Below are 20890 nucleotides of genomic sequence, written 5' to 3'. Positions count from 1 at the left end.
ACCCAGATTCCGGGACCACATCGGGCAGCTCAGGCATCCAGGACCAGGATTTTGCTGGACAAAGGCTTCTTCCTGTCTGGGCGTGGCCTCCCATCACGTAATTATCATCCAGTTGCTCCTGCCTATATATCCATCAACTTGATCGGGGCAGAGAAGGGGCTTAGAAGCAGAGGAAATAATTGTGGTGAGTGGAAAATCAATCTTTCCTTTTGCAAATCACCCAGCAAAACAATGAGTGTCTGTTCCTTTGCGGTAGGTTCTCGAATCACTCCATATTGCTTGAATGAGAAACGTCTCCTGGTACCTGGGGGCTGGGGGGCGGTGCAGGAAGGGGGCTGCTCCTGAAAGGCCGCCCCCCTCTGCACACGGTAACTCGGCTTCCTGCTGACTCCTTTTCTGCTGTCTCTTGTGCTTCCCCAGGGCATTCTGGAGAGTTGGGGGCAGTTTCTGTGGAAATATACCACTTTGCCCTCCTTCTCTCGATGGAGCTGCTGAAGTGTGGGCCAGAGCAATGGGATGCACGTGGCTGTTATAAACGACTTAGCAAAGGAGACTGGTGTCCTCAGTAGACAGAGTAGCTGATAAATCTGTGCGCAAGATCGATGATAAAAGGAAGAAAGAAAAAAAAGCAGAACTAAGAGATGAGGACAGCCAAACAGATTCCAGCTGAAACTGATTCAGCTTGCTAATGAAGCCACAAGCTGGTACCGAATTCTTCTCACCTCTCAAATCAAGTTAAAAAATTGATTCCGTGCCAGTTACAAGGGGCAGAGCTGTCACTTACCAGGGAGATTAACTTGCTCTGTTGAATACTGACAGGGACCGGGGAAGGGCAGGACCTGCACAGAATGCAGGGCACTCTGATTCAGGGTAACTTCAACAGTGAAGTAGGAGCAAGCTGAGGGTTGGTAATCTGCCCCGGTGAAGTCCAAGGTAAGGTGAACCTGCAGGAAGCGTTTAAGGACGTCCCAGCCCAACGTGAATTTCTGGCATCTCCGTGGATCCCTGTGCCCTGGCTAGCTAAGCCTTGGGAGTCCAGACCCAAATCCTCTAGTCCTCACGGTCCACATCCTCATTCCTAGCAAGCTAGACCGATCAAGGAGGCTGTGGGCCTGAAAATGGACGTCAGGATGGCTCCAGAACTCATGGAGTTCTGTGGGGGGGAAAGTCAGCTGAGTTGAGAAAAAGACACCAGGGATCCACAGTGCTGAGTGAGTCTGCCTGCCCGCGCAGGTCCTTTGCGAGGTACAGCTGGGCTCCCGGGGGAGATGTCTACACTGCGGTCAGATCTGTGAACACCCTGGGGCCTGGCCAGCCGTCTCCTAGCAGGATTTCTTTTAACCACTATGTGTTTGCCCTGTGGCCTCAGATGTTATCAGACGGAAGTTTAAATATATCTCAAGTGACCCTCCTTGTCCTTACACTGCTGAGAGTAGATGATGTCAAGAAAAAAAGTGCTGTGAATACATAAAATTAGAGAAAAAAAAGTGTACAAGTGTGAGCGTGCGTCTACAGGGCAGGGGAAATTCAATGAAAGAAGAGACAATGCATGTTATTCCTCTCAAATTCTTCCTAATTTTTAGATCGGTTTGGCTACGCACAGAAACTGGGGCTATCTTGAGAACTCGCGGAGTTAATGTGTTGTTTGTAAAGTCTGTGTTGGTAATAAAATAGCTGACTCACAGACAAGAGGGTTTGGGGAAGGTGCCTAGAGCCCCTCTCTCAACAGCACTGCGCTGGAAACTTCTCCAAGATGGGATAAGCATGTCATTTGTTTTCCTTCAGCTGGAGCTCTTAATCACGTTCCTAGGAATGAAGAGTAACAGACTGGGGGCCTCTGTCCAAATTTCGGATCAGCTTGACTCCAGTTCTTTCCCTGGGCGACCCGCCTTAAGGCGCTTTCTCCTCCCGTCTCCCGGGAAGAAGGATGACTGTCCTCCTTTCCAGTTAATTCTCTCCAAGCTGGTTGGAAAGAGCCATTAGTTTATGTTTTATTCTTCATGCCTGTAAGATCTTGGGATGAAATACTCTCAATACACCACCAAGCCTATTACTATTTTAAGTACCTGCATCTTCCAGGAGAAGGAACACGCTGACTCCCCACAGGAGAAATAAATGGAGTCAGCTTGCTGGCTGGCACACCGTCTTTAGGAAAGAATAAAAAGAGACACAGATCTTCTTGTTCTGTCTGCGGCAGAAAATGTGTCCAGATCTGGGGAAGCAGAGCACAGATTTCAGAGGCGTTGTGTGTTCCACACGCAGTGCTACGCAAATCAGGGGTGTTGTTGTTGTTTGGCCCAACAGAATAAGCTCTGAACACAAAAAAAGGAGAGGATACTCAGATGCTGATAAAATGCACTTTCTAAGAAGTATGTAGGAAGAAGCAGGTTCCTTCTCTTATTTTAGTGACTTGTTCCATGGCTATGATGAAAGAAAATGACTCTGGCTACCTGCATCTCAGATGATATATGCAGACCGAGGGAACCCCTGGCACTTGTGAACAAAACAGCATGCAAAAATATTTCGTTCTGTTTTACCGCTGTAATCTCTTTGAGAGGTTTTTGTTTTTTTGCCGGGGGATGGGGAAGTCCTTCTCTTTGTGTTCTTGTCAAAATCGACAGGCGTCCATGTGTTACCGAGTGACGTGAAGTTCTTACTTGAATAAGCAGGACTAAAACTCCAGGATATTTCAAAGCAGAGTACTGACTCAGAGATCCACCCACTAGATTGGACTTTTCTGAGTTAACCCTGGCTGACAGCATCAGGGAGGCAGTGCTTTTCCCCCAATTGTCAGGTCCTGCCACGTCCACACCGCGGCATCCTCGTCCCAGGGTGCTGTGGTAGGGGTTGTGTTACTAGAATGGTTTCTTTTTATTTCAGAAACCCCCACATTTAGGAATTAAATTGAGTCAAAAAGCAGACAGCAGGAAGAGGAACTGAAAGTTCTTTTTATTTGACCTTCCTTCAGGGTGAACCCTAACCAATGCCGTTGCTGAGAGTAAGATGGCAGAATTCATGGGACACTTAGAATGCAACTATGGGTGATTTTTTTTTAATGAAAATTAATGGATTTGTGTTTTAATCTGAGCATGTGCTGAGGTTCTTAGGAAGGCAGTACGGTGATCTCTGATGGGAAATGTCAGAAGGGTCATTATGTTGGGATATACACTCAGCCTTTTAGTCCCGTCTTCTGCTGCTCCAGAAATTGTGTAGAAAGGGCTTAGAAACTGCTTTCTGTTTGGAAAATGGAAGGGAGAAGAGGGAACTTGCCTAGAAGCAGCATTTGTACACCAAGCTCAGTTTTTACTTAGGTACAATTTGTTTTTTTAAGAGCGGTTTGGCTAATCACCTCCCCCAAAGCACCATGGTGCCCTTGACCAATTCCTTGTGCAATGCAATTTCTTGCCTTAAAAAAAATACATCCATTCATCATCCATATTTAAAAAGAACACACAATTATTGCACATTTACTGGCAACAGGGACCATCAACACTTACAACTCCATCTTTAAAATAGGCACACATATGTATTTAACTACTGAACGACTTGACTAATATAGCAGCACGTATCAAACTAAAAACTGACAGAGAATATCGGCCTGATTAGTTATTTATAATCATTTTCAGAAGCGCTTGTTTTCCAGAGGGACCGTACAAAAATCATCATGCTTTTCACAGCATTTCTGCCAGCACTTTTCCTGAAGTATGCTTATGTTATCAGCAGAATATGAAACGAAGCTTTGCAAACAACCTCTAAGAAACCGTTTCGCCAACAGTTCCTAAGAAACTGTTAGAATGGTGAGTGAGCAGTTCATCAAATTATCTCGGTCTCTCTTTACGGCACCTAGCTTGTACACGTTCCTGTAACAAGACATGAAAGATTCCGGTCATCATCCCCGGGATATACGAGATTCCAGTACACGCGAGTGCCTCATCCGCCACATTGTCTCCTTTGATTCTCTTTGTGTGGCGGCTCAGGCGACTGGAGCATCCCACATGCGTCTCTAACAAAGCGTGGTTCTTGCCACACCGCTCATGTCCCGTCTCTGATCCCGCCTGCTTCCCTCTTATGTCTGCAGCGCTATCTATCGGGAGCTGGCCTCTCTAATCAGGGACTCACAGTCGCTTTCAAAGGAGCTTAGATCTCACTTTTGGATGTTCTATCTACTTTATCCCTTTGGCCTAATCTGAGAAAACTTAGGCATCGTCTTGGCTGAACTCCTGGGCAGCTCACAATTCAATGTAGATAGAGTCTTGGCTCCTGGAACACACCTATGATTAGTCCCTAAAGCAGAACCTGAAATTGTCTTCATAACTTTCCCTGCTTCCTTAGGGCACCATGGTGATTCCTCTGGACCAGACTCCTCATGGTTTGCATCAGAGATACTTAGGTTTTCTCCTCTCCAGAGTCACCTTTGTAGCTGTGATAGTTTACTCCTTGCACAATAATACACTGTCCTTGTTAAGCCCACAACGTTGTGTAACTCACCAAGTTTTTTCTACTTCTGTAAGATGCTCTTAACCCCATCTTGATTATATGTATAGATAATTTCCTTTAAGCTTCCTAGTCTTATTTTTTTCTCCTCTCATTTTTATTTTATAAAAATATCTATCTCCTGTCTCATTCAGGCAGAATAAAAATGCTTGACTTTTTTATTTTCTCTGTAAATCATTACTATGTTATGTCGACACATAATGTCTGCCTTACACTGTCAACTTCACAAGTACAGGTTGTAAACATTTATGTCATTTCGGCACAGCGCTGAGCACAATGTCATGATCACTTCAATGCTTTTGATGATGATGGCAATGATGATAATGACCACGTAATGCTGTTCTGGTTGGAAAATATCACATAGGTAGTCCAGTACATCTTTTTTTTTTTTTTTAATGAGTTGTTCCTCATTCTATAATGCTGTCATTCTTCATTAGCAAAAAAGGTTACTGTAAGTTATAATTAGTGTGTAGTGCCCTGTCAAATAATTAAGTATAATAAAAAGCTTTCAATGAGTTTAATGTTAACATGGTATAATTAAAGCCAAGTCTTGAAATGCATTAGGTTGTCTATTATGTCAGACATCTGATGCTTTCTCCCTTCTACAGCCGAAATTCTCAAATTGTGCTTATGGCAATGTCATCGTCAAAGACAGAAAACTCATTATCAGTCTGAGGCAGAATGGGCTTGGCAGTGTCCAGCAAGGGCAGTATTTTAAAAATTAAGCAGATCATTTCTATAAATCTACTATTTACTGATAAGGAAACAAATATGTTGTGTGACTTGCCCAAGGTCATATGGTAGTAAATTACTTTTCCTTGGTGGTGAGAATTGTGGCTTAGGATTATACAGAGGTGATTATTATTATTATTATTACTGCCATTCTCTCTTTTGGAAGGATCAGATATTTGCCATAAAATGATTGTTTTTGTCTTTTTCTTGATGAGGTTAAAAAAACAGGTGCAAAGTAAAAGAACACAGCTTGTGTTTAGCTTTTGCATTGAACACTGATTTTCGGATGCAGGGCTTGTCAGAGTGCCTATTTTAAGGCTCAAATACTGAGACAAGGCTGAAGTCTCACCATTTTCTCACCAGAATAACTGGAATGTGCCTAGATACTTGGCCATTTTGAACCCTGCATTCTTTGACCTTCTCAGGCCTTCTCTTGTGCATGTCGTATTATCTTTTCTATCCACAAGGATTTTGAAAAAATTCAGCAGAGTGCAAGTAGCCCCTGAAATAAAGGCATCATTCAAGGAACAAAGAAGTAGAAGGAGGGCTCCAATTAAAATGATGAAAATCTTTAATTTTTATTTAGGTATACTTGTACGGACACGTGTATATACAAATACAGATCTTATGGGTTTGTCTGTGTGTGTTTTGTATTGGTTTTTTTTTTTCTTTTTTACATTTTCTTTTACGTTTATATAATGTCAGCATTTCAAAACAGCACTCGATGAGTAAGTGCCAAGGAGCTGCAGAGCGGGCAGTACAAGCGGGACCACACGGGGCTGACTTCACACCCAGACGCACACACAATGAGTGGCTTCAATGCGGTGTCACGAGCAAAGCATGGAGCGCGGATTCTGACTCATGGGGAACCTCCATCATGCCAGCATCTCTTACACTGTACAGACAATGGGGCACGCCCATCATAAGGAGATTTGTCTCACATCCGAGCAGCTCTGGGGCAGACGCATGGGAAAAACTCAGTGATGCCAAACCAGAGACGGACCTGCCCATTCACGGTTCTGCGGGAAAGCAAAACGTGGGAGGAAGGCGAGAGACAAAACATAAAGTAAATAAAGAAAGAAAGGGGGGTTGTCGGCAAATGAGGGTTTTCGTGGAGGTGGTTTCCAAAAGAAAAAAAAAAAAAATCAGCGATCACAGCTCTGGGAGCAATGAATGGAGGGAAGAAAGTCTAAACTGCTTTTTGTTTTTAAAATTTGGGTAAACTAATAAAAATGGGTGCTGCCGTGGCTAAGGCACCAGAGAAAACCAAAGTCCCTGAAAATCCACAGGTTCGGTGCGGCTCTGCCTTTGCTGGTGACGCAGAGAGGAAGAGCCCTCGGCCAACCTTCTCAAGGGAACGGGTTTGCAATCTTTCCCACGCTTTGGCTGCCCGTGACAGTGACAAGCCTCTTCCCGGAGAAAAATGGAAACAGTCATCTATGAAAACCCTCTCACAAAGAGGAAACCAAAAGCAAAATACAGAACCGTGACTGAATTCCCGAAACCTTTGTAGACCAACATGCTGGGGTGGGGGGGGGGGGGGTGGGCGGGAAACACCATGGGCTCCAGCATCAGACCTTGAAAACATTGAGGACAAACTATCGATCAAAAAAAGTCATGTTGTTCCAGGTCCCAAGATGGTGGAGTCTTAAGATTGGGAAGGCGATGACCACACGTGAGTCCTGTATGGAGCAGTGTCTCAGCCGCTTGTGACTCTTCTTAGCCACGAATACATTGGATGTCTCAAAGCCTCAATGCATGTTTTGTATCCTGAAAGACTATTGTTCTCACTTACAAAAGACATAAGAATCAAATTAATACTTTATTATCAAACACTATATACAACAGAGGTTGCTAATAATACAGAATTTAAAGAACGCAGTTTTTTTTTTTTCTTTTTTAACGTTTAACTTTTCTTTCTTCTGCCACCCAAGAAAGTACAGTACAAAACAATAGTCTAAACTAACACGGACTGTTACCTGGTCTAGTAAAGGATACACGGTATCCACTAAACAGACAGATCCTTATTTCCCTGCTTCACGCTGCAAAGCCCTTGGCAACCGGGGCAAAGGTTGCCGGGGTTTGACTAACTGGGGCTGAGAGGCAGCGAAACCTGCCCTTCAGAGTCTGAATTGGTTTTGAAATTAAAAGCTGCTACAAAGTTGCGTCGACATCCTCCTAAGCCCCTTGAGGGTTGTAACACGATCACAAAAGGCCACCAGCACTTTTTAGACAAAATGAAAACTGTCTGATACCAATCATCCTGAAAACTCCATGGCAAGTGCTACCTACAATGACGTCACTTATAGGTAGAAAAGCATGTTTTCTACTGGTGTGGGTAGTCTTGCTTTTTTCTTTTTTCCTTTTACATTTAATTTGTCGTGACACAATGGTGAAGTAAAGGGGTCTAATTTCACTGTGAAAAATGAAAGACAATGGCAGAGAGGGCCATGAGTAATTATTTCATCATCTGTTAGAGACAAATGCTAGAAAAACCACAGAAGTCACCATTTCTAAAATGAAATTAGCACTGCTGATGTAGTTATGACTAAACTGGAATCATTACAGGATCGTTTGATTTCCTTGCGGTTATAGAACATGCAGTATAATTTTGGTTCTGACTATTGATCCATTTTAGAAGGTGTCTTTTCCACCCCCCCTTACCCAAATCCCACTGGACCAACAAGCCTGTAACTATTAATAAGAAAAGAAATATTACTGAGTATTACTGAGTGTACTGAGAGCTCCGAGTATATAAATAGTTAATGCAAAAATAATAATAATAATCCAATGCTGTGAGCTTTTGTTTCAGTGAAATGGTGGCTGCCTTCTGTGATGAGACTCTGCCACTCCAGAGACGCTCCTGGTGTCTGGGGGAACAGGCCTGATTGCGTCTGCGAGGCTGGCACCCGCACTCACACGGTTCCAAGTCCCGCTCACACGGTTCCACGTGTGAGCAGACGTGTGGAGCCTGAACATCCGCTCCAGATGGATCGGGGGAACCCAGATTACATCCCAACGTGGGTACAACTCTCCAGGGTGCCGTGCCTTTACAGATGCCTTTCACTCACATATTTCTCTAATCGAGAACTGCTCACAGTTCTTTAGCAAATTCCCATTCATAAAATCTGTCCATAATATGACCCCTCTTCTTTTTTAAACATGTACATTAAAAACAAAAAACTAAAAAAAAAAAATCCTTATTGTGCTGGAATGCTTCCAATTTTTCACAAATTACATGATCCTTGCATTTTATTGGTTTTGTTTTTGAAAGGCATGGTTTCTATTGACGTGTCCTGCCATAGCAAAAAACAAACAAAAAAAGGCTTGATTTGTTTTCCATAGGTCTGACACTTTTCCCTGTCTCGGTTTTTGGAGTTCAAAGTTCGTGACACCCTCTGCAGTAGAAACCCCCAAGGCTTGCATTTCCTGGTAACATCCCCGTTGGCCGATTTATTATCCTCTCGCCCCACCCCCACAATGAAACAAGATAACCACCCCCCCCATATTTCTAAATGTATCAAGGGATACCACTTTTTTTTTCTCACAAGTTTAAATAGGACAAGCATATATACTCACTCTCAGCATAAAGTATATCTAAATAATGTATTTTCTATTCTAGTGGATTTTTAAAAAAATATTTTGTTAAAGTCTTTGGGACTCCATCCTGTTTATCTCCCACAGATAAACACATGTTCCCCCTAGGCTTCAGGCTGTGTCAGAAAGGGAAAGGATATAAAATCAACTCTTGAATTTTCTCTTTCCACAGTTTGGAATCTTTATTCCAAATTTCCCTTTCGCCCTCCCAAGTAGTACAGGCTGACTCTCCCGGGAGCAGGGCTGCGTGTCAGAGCCCCTGGAGTCGTGGGGTGCGGAGCCGAGTGTGGGCACTGGGGTGGAAGCTGGGGAAAGGCCACACCACACCGGCGCTCCGCAAAGCCAGATTTCGTCCCCTCTGGCCCCTGACATCCTTTCCTTGGTACACGTGGTCCCCCAGAGGAGTATCCAAAGCTATTCGGTAATACACTCATCGACCCTGGCTTCTCAGCCTCGGGGAAGGTCACTTTATTCATAAAAATGCCTCTTTCAGGTTCTTAAAAAAAAAAAAAAAAGAAAGAAAAAAAGTTGTAGCACCATGGTGATCTGTATTCAAAGGAAAAAAAACAAAATCATCTGGTGTGCATTGCCCAGTCACCAAAAAAATTAGAGGCACTCATCACACGTTACATGTCCCCCACCCATCCTAGTTTTCTGCTTTCACGCTGGCTCTGTGCTAGCATTCCGGCCCCCGACCCGCCTCCTAGACCAAAGGCTTCTTGTACGGAGCACAAGTTTTGCTGCCAAGGATGGTTTAAGACAGTCATCTGTAAAGGAAAACAAAACCAAACCAGGGTCTCAACCTTTGAGAAGCCCGTGCGTGTTTGCGCTCCTAGAGGAAACGGTGTAATCTGATCTCTTCCTTAATACCTCCCCTCTGGACTCAACAGGCTGACACGGGGCCCTGCGTCTTACAGTCCCGAAGGAGAAGGCATGAACCTCCCGGGCCAGGGGAACACCCCCGGCGGCCTCTGCCGCAGTCCTGCGGGTCCGCGCGCCGCAGACAGCCGGCCGGCGGAGGGGAGCGCTCGCAGGAGGACGCACGGGAGCGGACGCCCACTGGGGTCCCTCCGACAGCCTGGCGTGTTCATCTGGAGTCCGTGTACTTTGGAAGGGGGTGAGGGAGGGCAGGGGCCGGGGCCGGGGTGGGGGTGAGGGAGGCAGGAACTACTTTAGCACACCACCACCACCACCCACCCACCCCAAGTCCCGAGTTGTTGCTTAGAATTCAGGCTGAAAGAAAAACAAACAAACAAACAAACAAAAAAACCTCTGACATCTGCCAAGAAAAAAACCAATCACAAGTCCCTTCTTAGGATGAGCAGTTAGGTGGATCTCTGGCGTTCCAAGACCCTGATGTTCTCGGCGACAGGTGACGGGAGGAGACTGTGCTATAATGTCAAAAACATCGCCAGGAGGAACAGCAGGATCGCCAACAGGCGGCTGGGTATCCTCGGTGTCTGCGCGGCGTTCTCGCCGCGGGACGGCTCGGCGGACTCGTGGACGGTGTCATCTGTCCGAACAGAAAGCACACGTCCCAGTGAGATTTCACATCCTTAATAACAACTCTCTCTCTTGCAGCAGCAGCCTGCTGTTCGCAGACCTCGCCACCCTCTGCAAGGTAGGGTAATGAGCTTGTGCCACCATTGACTTTCATGTCTGCATCATCACTCATTATTTACAGCAAACAAAGGGACTGGCAGAGAAAACTGGACTTTCTCGGCAACGTGAGCGGTGTCCTCAAAAACTGAGGCGGAGAAAAACGTGCAGGCGCGCTAACCTCTGGCCCGTGAGCTGCTCGGGTCCGCTGGCAGCCACAGACACCATGCGCAAACCCGCCGTCCGAGCCGGCCTTCTAGACCCAAGAAGCCAGGCAGAAGCCAGTAACCGGGTGGGCGGGCGTGGCGGGGCGCAGTTAATGCTGGCATATTAGTGGTTAACCAGAACCGGACGCCCCTTTCCCTCTTTTTAGCGGTTTCATAGGATTAGTGGTGAACGCCTGGCTGCTGGACGTCTAGATGCATTTTCAGAGGTGAAGAATTAAATGATAAAGGAGCATTTTAACTCAACGATACGTGATGCTCGCCGAGCCTAAATAAATCGGTGCCCGCTAGCTTGCCTACCATTAGGAATCAATTATGGTGCTATTTCTATTACAGACCCTGTATCTTCAGGATTAAATGACTTGAACTTGACTATTTTTATCAGGCTGAAGCTGGGCACATAAATCATCAACATGGATGCAAATTTTCCCCTAAATAAAATGGATTAAGTGAAGTAAGCTTCTTTTATTTAGCCATCAAGTGTTCTGGGAGACTGCCTCTGACTCTGGACAGCCCTCCGCCGTGGCATGATTAACAGGCTTAACCAGGAGACAGGACCGCTGCAGCAATTAGCACCCAAAGGTGGCCCTCACTACGCTCTCCTGTTGCCCGCCTCCTTCCTTCTACCTGGCCTGCTTTCAGATCCGGTGATCCCTGACCTACACTGGGGCCACCAGTGGGGTTCTCTGGTAGATTTCATTTTAGCATCCCTGAGGCTTCCTGTGGGAGCTTAGGGATTGGCAGAGTGGGTTCACTCAGTGGTCGGTCAGAGGGAATCGCAACAAGTGAGACTGCCCTGGTTGTTCCCAACTCTGCAGACCTCAAAGGATCATCCCTAAACCCCAGCTCCAACCCCTCGATGGATTCACTCTCTTAAATGCATCTCTGTTTTCACATCACATCACATGCCTCTTCTTTACCAGGTAGAGCACGCTCCCTTGTTATCTGTCCTAAAGCGACTGCCTTTTAGGCTCGGGCTGGCTTCTGCTTGAGCTGGGCACTCGTGGGCTGCTTCTGTTCATTACTTTCTCTCCCTCTATCAACTTAGAAACGTGTCTTCTCAGCGCTGAGGCTCCTGCTCTTATCATGTTAGCCTGTCCCCACGTGCAGAAAGTGCTGCGTCCTTGTGTCAAATTTGCTCTCCTCTCCTGGACCTGAGCAAACCTGCGTGGAATACCTAGTAGCCGAGGAGACTAGAAAAGGTTAGGAAGCAAGAATGGGAGTTAAATGGATGCAGAGGGGAAGAGAAAGCCCCCCGCATGATGTAGTCAAAGACTTGTAGACTCTCTGCCCTGCTCTTAGCCTTGCAGATGCACTAAATCTGGAGTTAGGAGGTAGATGTAAATGCCCTTGAATAGCCCTGAAAAGAAAATCCAAATCAGTGTCGTAAGAGCACCAATCTGTTGTTATTCGGAATAATAGAGGACTTCGGGCTTAACTGTGAAAGAACCATAAACCCTGAGGATTCTCAGGGTTCATTTTGAAATACCACTTGTACTGTATTGATATGCCTGAAATTACATCAGCCACTGGGTTCCTCTCCATCTTATTTTCACTAACCTATTACCCAATCCTCTTCCTTGAAAAGTTGGGTCGTGGACTGATGAAAGGTACCCAAGAAACAGGTAGATGCTCAGTGAGCTTGAAGGGGGCCGCCGTCCCCACCGGGTCAGGGTGCCCAGCGAGGGCTGGCTGTGTTCTAGGCCCCCACGGCACAGACAGGGGAACAAGCCTTGCGGACCTTTGAGAGGAAAACTTTGGTTTCCCACATGAGAGAAACCACGAGGCCAAATGTGCCTTTCGAGCCTAGTCTTTTTCTCAGCCACCAACCAGTAAGTACCATCTTGGCCTCAAAGGAAAAAAAAAAAAAACTCAGTCCCCTTAGGGCATCAGGGCTCATCTCTTCTCACCGTAACACACTAGTCCTGGCTTGGGATTCTATGAGCAACCTGTGATTAAACAGGGCCTCGGTGCTGGGCAATCCTGTGGCCTCCAGGGAGCAAGATGAAAGCCAGGCTGTCATTTGGGTTAAGTCTGAGCAAAGTTCAGAATTCTAAAGAGGAAGTCACAAGCAAAACCTAACCCAACAGAAATTACACCTAAACATGAGACAATTTCTACAACTGGTAACAGCGAGCTTGGCTTGGAGGAAGAAAACACTTCGCTTCGGAAGCCAAATCAAGTCTCGCCTCCTGGCTATAGGATTCCACGCCACGAGGGTTTCAGTGCTTCACTGAGAGAACGCTGGCGATGTTTCGGAGCATGTTCTGTGGTGTATTTCTGCCCTGAGATCATCCTGTATCCCTGATGACAGGAAACTGGCAGGCAGAGTGTGCAAGCAAACAAAAAGAGAAACACATTCCGAAGACAGGTGAATTAGTATGCATTGCTGAGAACATGCAGCGGGATCCTTTCAGCCTTGCTGGCTTCATAAAGTCTGGTCTACACTCAACCATCCGACACCATGGGTCAGAGCTGCAAGCCTGAATTTCCTAAGGAACTTGGGGAAGTAGCAAGGATGTTATTGTATTCATACAGCCAGGGATCACAGCTCAAGCTTGTCTTACTTTTTTAGGGAAGATGCTCACCAGAACGCCCTTAAATATGGTCCTCACTGCCTCAAGGCACTTTTCTTAAAGGTACACCTGCACGTCCATCCCCAACACACAGGGTCTGACCACACAGTCTGTCCAAGTTTTGCAAACTTGTATCAGCTATGAGTGCATAGATTTGGGGGCCATTATGGATTTAAATGCCCAATGAAAACACAGCCTGTTCCCCCAAAGACCGTGAAATATGTTCGCACATAAATGCATCTTAGGATCCTGCATTTTTATCATTAGTTGAATTCAAAGGTAATTTCCTAATGTTGAAATGGTCCCCTGTGTGCCTCTTTATTACCAAAAAAAAAAAAAAAACAAAAAAGACACGCTATCTGTTATATTTCTAAATAGTCTCTTGCTTCCTCAGTGGGCAATGGGATTTACCTGGAAAAAAAGATTACTGGAAAGTTCTGCCTATAGTCTGCAACAGCATGTGTCATAAAAACTTAATTCACGATAAGTTATGTCTGTAACATGCCCAACGCCGCCAGTCAGCTTCCAGGCGACTTGTGAACAAAGCTAAGACAATAAAGTTCTCTGCATGGACATCTCAGTCAAGCGATGGTAAGAGAGTCCTACGTTTATACTAACGTAGGAATGGGAGTTGAGAAATATATCACTCCTGGATCTGGGTATAACCAGCTCAGTTACCAAAGGAAGAGTGTCGACTCCCGGGTCCTTAAAAAGAGACCTCCGCTCATTCACAGGTCCTACCACGGCCCCCGGCCTCAAGCCTGGGAGGGGTCTGGTACCTTGAAAAGCCACAGGAATGCTTCCAGATTTCCAGGACACAATTAAAATGTCTCCCTGTCAGCACTCATTCCTTGCAACTTTTCTAAGGCAGCTAACGGATCCCTGGGGAGCCGCTAAGGCCTCTGAGAGCTTATTGTACATGCCTCTCCTTTGCACAAGAGGCCTGCCTTCGAGAAACAGGAATGCTTGGAGAGAAAGCCCGACTCTGTGTCAGTTACAACGCAGAAGCTCTTGTGTGTCCGGAGGCATCACGTCTACTCAGGGTACATTTCCCTAAGGCCCACCGACCGTGTGTCCCAGCAACAGTACTCAAAGGATAAAGCGGATGTCACAGCTTGTTTCATGTCCAAGGCCATCAGAAAGGTAAGTCCCACTGCAAATAGGTGGGCCAAAAAAAAAAAGTCTTTACATAAGAGGGGGCTTACATCTTTCTGAGAAGAGGAAATAATTTTGTCCTTAAGCTTTGAGGGCTTCCCTGGTAGCCCAGTTGGTAAAGAATCCACCTGCAATGCAGGAGACCCAGGTTCGATCCCTGGGTCGGGAAGATCCACTGGAGAAGGAAAAGGCTGCCCACTCCAGTATTCTGGCCTGGAGAATCCCATGGACTGTACAGTCCATGGGGTCACAAAGAGTCGGACATGATTGAGAGACTTTCACTTAAGCTTTGAGGGAGTCACAGGAGATGGGTAAGGACATGAGTGAAGATCTCGAGCAAGTCGGGTGAGGAAAGGCAGCGACAGGTAGGAGGGTGGACAGGGGCTTTGAGGTGATTCCTCAGTGAAGACAGGATAGAAGGTTCCCTGCCCCCCGCCCCCCAGCTCACAATCTAACTGCATTCAAGAGCCAGGTTGAATTCATAACTAAACAAATGGAGAGTTTACAGATTTACATTATCCACAGTAGGCTGCAGTGCAAATGCTTCAATGATTCCTTTAGTGGGTTTTATTTTTCTCCATAGTGATGGGAAAGTTTGGGTGTGTGGAAGATAAAAGTAGTAGAAAAATTTATTTATCCTTAATACGTGTCTTGCCTTGGTAATCAAGGATCACATTTGGCATGACAGACTACTGTGGATACATTTGTGGGAGCAGCAGGTGGGTGAATTTGTGGTGTTAGGAGGCAACATGATTATCCTTCTCCAGGCCTACTTCCATTGACAATGGCACAGATAATATTTGAAATAAAATGAAGTCCTTCAGAGCAGTTCAATGATGCCTGTGAATTTCTAGAGAAAACTAAAGAGGCTGAATTAGTTGCTATTTTGTGCAACAGTCTGATTACTTTTATCCGAAGATTGGGATCTAATATGAAATTTTTATAAGCGCATACAGTAGAGATTTTCTTTGAATTATACAAAAACAGATCCATTAATAGTCACAGTGATTCACCAGCATGCTCAGAGGATATGGTAAAAAGAAGTGAGACTCTAGCATTCTGATGGGGCTTCTACACAAGGATGTTGCGTTATATCCAACCCACGGCGAGAGAAAAGCAAAGTCGTAATTTGTCTAACATGCATTAATTACACAGAGATACTGGAGGAATGAGGTAGAAATAAGGAACATTAGCATCGCTAGCAATGAGCAAAAGCCGGGCAACTACAACATGCAAACATGCAAGGGAGAAGGAAGGAAAAAAAGTCCGGAGGTACCAGAGAGAGATGCACTTGTTAAAAGAGATTCTCTAAGCATACTAACCTGCTGGTTCTAATGAATTTTCTACTTTGTCGTTAACATCGAAAACACGATCATGAACACCTATAGTTTTCATACAGCTATCTATAACAAAAATAGAGATAACAGCCAAATATGTTAGTGAAGACACCCTTCAACTCCCGTTTCTTTTTCTTTCTTTTTTTTTTTTCTTTCTCTCTAATTTTTCCTTTTATTTACGGAGAGATTGGTTTACAATCAGCGGCATGTATCCAAATGCCAGAATTGTTCCCATTTGCTGTGCAGGTACAACAGTCTGAGAAACAACAAGTTAGCAACTGCTGTGTACTTAAAAGCATCATGAAAAAAAAAAAAAAACGATGAGAAAAAATATGATGGAAACTAAAACATGGAGGTTGATATACAAAACAGATACCACACAGGATTTACAGTAAAAAAAACAGTTTTACCGCCGTGAACCAGACCACACACTAGAGCATGCGCAGTGAAGCCACCCTCAAAGACGGTCATTGGCGGGAACTTACTTGTTGGCCGCACGAAGACCTTGAGCTTTAGACAGGACCGCCTTCCGTTATCTGGGATCGCAGAGGCTGTGGGAGAGACGGAAAGAGAGAGCGAGGGAGAAAGAGAACACCGCCAGATTACTCTTCATTTTCAATGCAAAGCGTCTACAGTCAATTCTTTCCTGAACAAGGGGAACGTACTCTTAATTCTTCCCAGAAGGTGAAACAGAAACACTTCTCAGATGGACACTGACGTCTAGAGAAAAGGGCTGCTTTCCTGTGCCTATCTTCTCCTTTCCATGAGAGGAGGAATCATGCAAGAACACTGGTAATCTGCAGGAAAATACTTCCGATTCTTATTTCAAAGGCTCTTCCCTTCATCTTGCTCTGCAATCAGCTTTCTCTAAACTAAGAAGATAAAGCTTGAGTCTCGGCCCTTTCCTCTACTGCAGGAAAAGGGCCCGCAGGCCCCCCGGGCTCAAGGTCAAAGTGCTGGGGAAAACCAATAAGCGACAGCTCCAAGGCCAACTTAAACATGACCCAGTTCTGCTGGGAAAGCGAAGCTTTGTCCGTCCTGAGAGCCTGTCTGTCAGTGTTTCGCAGGTAATTCAATTAGAGGTTTTACTCCGAACTTGGCTCCACATCCTATACGACTAAACCGAGCCCAGCAACTTCCATCAGGCCATTATAAGTACAATATGCTATTGAGAAAGCGCTGTGTTGCAATGGTACATTTATTTTTTAAAGACTTGCCACAGAGAAGGATGGAATTAATAAAGTGGGCTTACCAAAACATGACAACATGTTTCAAGTTATAAATCATTTGAGGAAGAAACTTTCTTCTCCTTTTCAAGATAATCAGACTGTAAACTTTCCTTGTGTTTGAAAGATAATCTCCCCTCCATGCATCCAGCATAATGTCAAAGGGATTTGCTAGGCAGTAAGACCCTCAACAGTCACACATGTTTACAAACGCCTCCTAGAAACGACAGCGATTACAGCAATGGGTGCCGCACGCTGCCCTCCCGGTGTGTCTGCTTCAAGTGTTTCCTTTGTTCAGAGAATGCAGATGCTATCGATCGAAACACACAGGGCTCAGTTTGGTGATACCCTCAGTGTTCAGAGTGCCTTCTCTCACCCCTTTCTTACAGGGGGAGCCCAGAAAATTAACATGCCGATTTTGTAGGTGAGAGGATTCACGACTAATATTCCAACCATCTCCTTGTGTGACTCCAGGCCCACAGCCTGGAGGAGAACCGATCAAGTCACCACCCAGAGGACATCAAGCTGGAAGGGACCCTGGTGTCGCTCTTTCGCACCTGTTGAAAACTCTCTTTAATTCTTAGGCCAAAGTAGATACAGGAGAGATGTTTTCAGCCCTCCCCGTCTTCCCGTTCGCTCCGACAGGCAGTTGAGAAGTGCTAACAGCTGGCTTTGCCGTAGGCGTTCATTAAATCAAAGTAGGAAAAACTCCCTCCACTGACATTTACAGTAACTAGTGTGTTATTTAGGGTATAATATTTGCACTCTGTGGTTTGATCCAGGAAATGGTGTCCTTCCTGGGGACCTCCAACGGCAAGTGAGCATGTCACAAGTACAGTGCACTTAGGTGATTCCAATTCATTATAAAAATTATGGGTTCTTGAGATGGTTTATATCTTATTCATGAGGGGTGGTGTGAAACGGTGACACATGGAAATTTACGCTGCTATTCTATTGGTTTCTGAGCTGGGGTGAACTTACTACAAGCCTCATGTACTTGATTTTGCCACATGCAACAGCCGATTCTACCGATGATGCTGTAAGATACAGCAAGCTCAAGGCAAGATTAAATGTTTGTTTTAGAGGGGGAACTTCTTAGAGACTGTACAGGTTTTTCAGATATATATATATATGTTTATATGAGAAATCCTATTAGTCCAGGACATAGCAATCACTGGGGCCCATTGGAATAACTAAACACCGACACATGATAAGCTGTCCAGGCAAGAACTGAATTCTCTCACCAGTTTGCAGAGGAGCAATTAGCCTCAGCTACTGGATTAGCTCCATTGTTCTGCGGATTAAGAGCACACAATGCACTTATTTATCTAAAATAAAGACCTCCCTTCCCCACCAGACCTCTCCATTACTTCCTCACCTCTTCTCTATCACCAGACAAGCTCTACGACAGTGATACCGTGGCAGACCCCTTGCGGCGCGGTTGGACTACCACACTCTAACCCTTGGGCTGACGAGCCAAGACTAGAAGCACATCGTGTGTGCACACAGCTCGGGTTACGTTAGGTCAGTTCCCTCTGCAGCCTCTGCCCTGAATCTATGAAATAACCTCTTAACCCTTCATGCCAGCCTGAGAGGGTGTGCCTTGGGAAGTCAGGATTACTCGGGTTCCTTAGTTACCACACAGCAAAACAAAAATAACACCAGAATGTATAAAAACCTTTCCCGTATACCTGCATAACTCAATCTTTCATTCAAGGTTTAAAAACAGTGGGATTGTGGCTTTATTCCACATCATGTTCCAGGTTAAGAAGCCCCCACACCCCTTGGCTGACAAATAGAGGGTGCTTTTATATCACTTACAAATAGTGATTGTTAATTATTAGTAATATTTGAAGATATAAAGTAATATGAGATTACTGGTCACAAAAAAGCAGAGACAAGCACTAAAAACACCAAAAAACCCTTAGAAATTTAAAAATGTAATAGTCAACACAAGTAAATTTATACGGAAAATTCTCTTGGGATCAATGATGAGCAAGATTGAAGATGGATATAAGTAAAAATTTAAAATGTGCCCAGCCTTTGTCAGGAGGTAGGTAGAGTTAATTTCTGTGATTCTAGAGAAATCACTTTATAATCAACCCTATTTTAGTTAAAATTTATATGTAAATTCTTATGTTGTTTTCCTTAGAAAATTAATAGTGAACATTTGAAAACTGAAAGTACTGCAACCATTTATTATATATCATTGCAGCTTTATCTTTCCACTTCATCTATCCACTCAAATGCTTTCAGAATCCCTACTATGTACCAGTTGCCCTGTTAGGTGCTATGGACACAAAGGTATGTAAGACACACCGATTCTGTCCTTGCGCCATGCCTGTCTCAGCTGGGGACACAGACAGGAAGCACAGTTTAGCGTTGCCCTCCTGGAGACCAGGAGGGAATCTGTATGGTAACGGAGCAGGCGTGACGGGAGTGTTTGCCAGAGAGACTTTTACCCAGGCCTGACAGGTCCTCCAGAGGCCAACCACAGCAACTGGGGGGAAAAATTAAAACACTTCATCCGCAAGTTCCCAGTTAGAATTTCAGCAACCAGAAAGAGGTATTAACGGGCAACAGGCAAAGAAAACCCAGACCTGAACTCTTCCTATAATGATATTTGGATTTCCTGTGCTGGGGAGGGTGTGGAGGAAAGGGAACCCTCCCACCCTCTTGTTGGGAATGTAAATTGGCACAGCCACGATGCAAAACAGTATGTGTCTGCTTAGTCACTAAGTCGTGTCCAACTCTCTGTGACCCCGTGGTCTGTAGCCTGCCAGGCTCCTCTCTCCATGGGATTCTCCAGGCAAGAATACTGGAGTGGGTAGACATTCTCTTCTCCAGGAGATCTTCCCAACCCAAGCATTGAACCCAGGTCTCCTGCACTGCAGGTGGAGAATGGAGGTTCCTTAAAAAATGATTACCATATGATCCAGCAATCCCACTCCTGGGTAAACTGGGAGGAAACTGTAATTTGAAAGGATGCATGCACCCAATGTTCACAGCAGCGCTATCTGCAATAGCCAAGACATGGTCACAACCTAAATGTCCACAGACAGATGAGAGAATAAAGGAGATGTATGCACACACAATGGAATAGTACTCAGCCATAAAAAAGAATGAACCATTGCCATTTGCAGGAACATGGATGGACCTAGAGATTATTATACTAAGTGAAGTAAGTCAGAAAGATAAATATCACATGACGCTACATGTGCAATCTAAACTATGCAGATGAACTTACTTTACAAAACAGGAACAGACTCACGGACATAGAAGAAAAACTTATGGTTCCCACAGGAGAAAGGAAGGGAGGGCTAAATTAGGAGTTTGGGGTTAGCAGATAAGACCTACTGTATATAAAGTAGATGAACAACAAGGTCCTAGTGTGTAGCATAGGGAACTACAGTCCGTATCTTATAAAAAGACAAATGGCAAAGAATGAAATATATCTGTATATTTGTCAGGATGTAGGTACAGTTAATTTCTGTGATTCCAGAGAAATCACTTTACAATCAACCCTATTTTAGTTAAAATTTATATGTAAATTCTTTTGTTGCTTTCCTTAGAAAATTAATAGTGAACATTTATATATATAAATAAATAAGTAGATGATATATATCATTTATATAAATTAATGGACATATATATTTATTTATTTATAAAACTGGATCACTTCGCTATACACCAGAAACTAACACAACACTGTAAAATCAACTATGCTTCAGTTGAAAAAAAAAAGATATGGATTTTAAAAATAAAATTTGTCAGATTAAAATGAGAAATTCATCTCATGTCTTAAACATTTGTCACATAACCCAAATTCATACTCCTTTATTCACTTTACTGCTGAAATTGTACATTTGGCTGGGAGTAGGGGTACCGGGACCATTAAAACAAGCACAAACACCCATTCCATGGTCAAGTAGAAACTTTTTAAATCAATC

At 44.6% G+C, this 20890-nt stretch overlaps 1 protein-coding gene across 3 annotated transcripts in view; it reads right to left on the bottom strand.

Moving 5' to 3' along the window:
- Positions 1-1293: 1293 nt before the first annotated feature.
- EFNA5 (ephrin A5) overlaps positions 1294-20890 on the bottom strand; it is a 293109-nt gene continuing 273512 nt past the window's right edge. The window contains exons 3-6 of one of the 3 annotated variants that reach the window (XR_006268873.1): positions 16200-16265; positions 15700-15780; positions 9763-10336; positions 1294-1307 (exon numbers count right to left, since the gene is read on the bottom strand). Coding sequence is in view for 2 of the 3 variants with exons in the window: in XM_043464518.1 (XP_043320453.1) it covers positions 10215-10336; positions 15700-15780; positions 16200-16265 (269 nt within the window). In the remaining variant the exon portion in view is untranslated. Of the gene's footprint in view, positions 1308-5779; positions 10337-15699; positions 15781-16199; positions 16266-20890 lie in introns of those variants that run through there. The other 2 variants (XM_043464518.1, XM_043464519.1) reach the window with 2 other exon arrangements.

The sequence above is a fragment of the Cervus canadensis genome, chromosome 4, assembly GCF_019320065.1.
Source record: "Cervus canadensis isolate Bull #8, Minnesota chromosome 4, ASM1932006v1, whole genome shotgun sequence".
Classification (NCBI taxonomy): Eukaryota; Metazoa; Chordata; class Mammalia; order Artiodactyla; family Cervidae; genus Cervus; species Cervus canadensis.
Note: the sequence above shows the minus strand (reverse complement) of the source record. Positions and strands in the feature narration are given on the sequence as shown.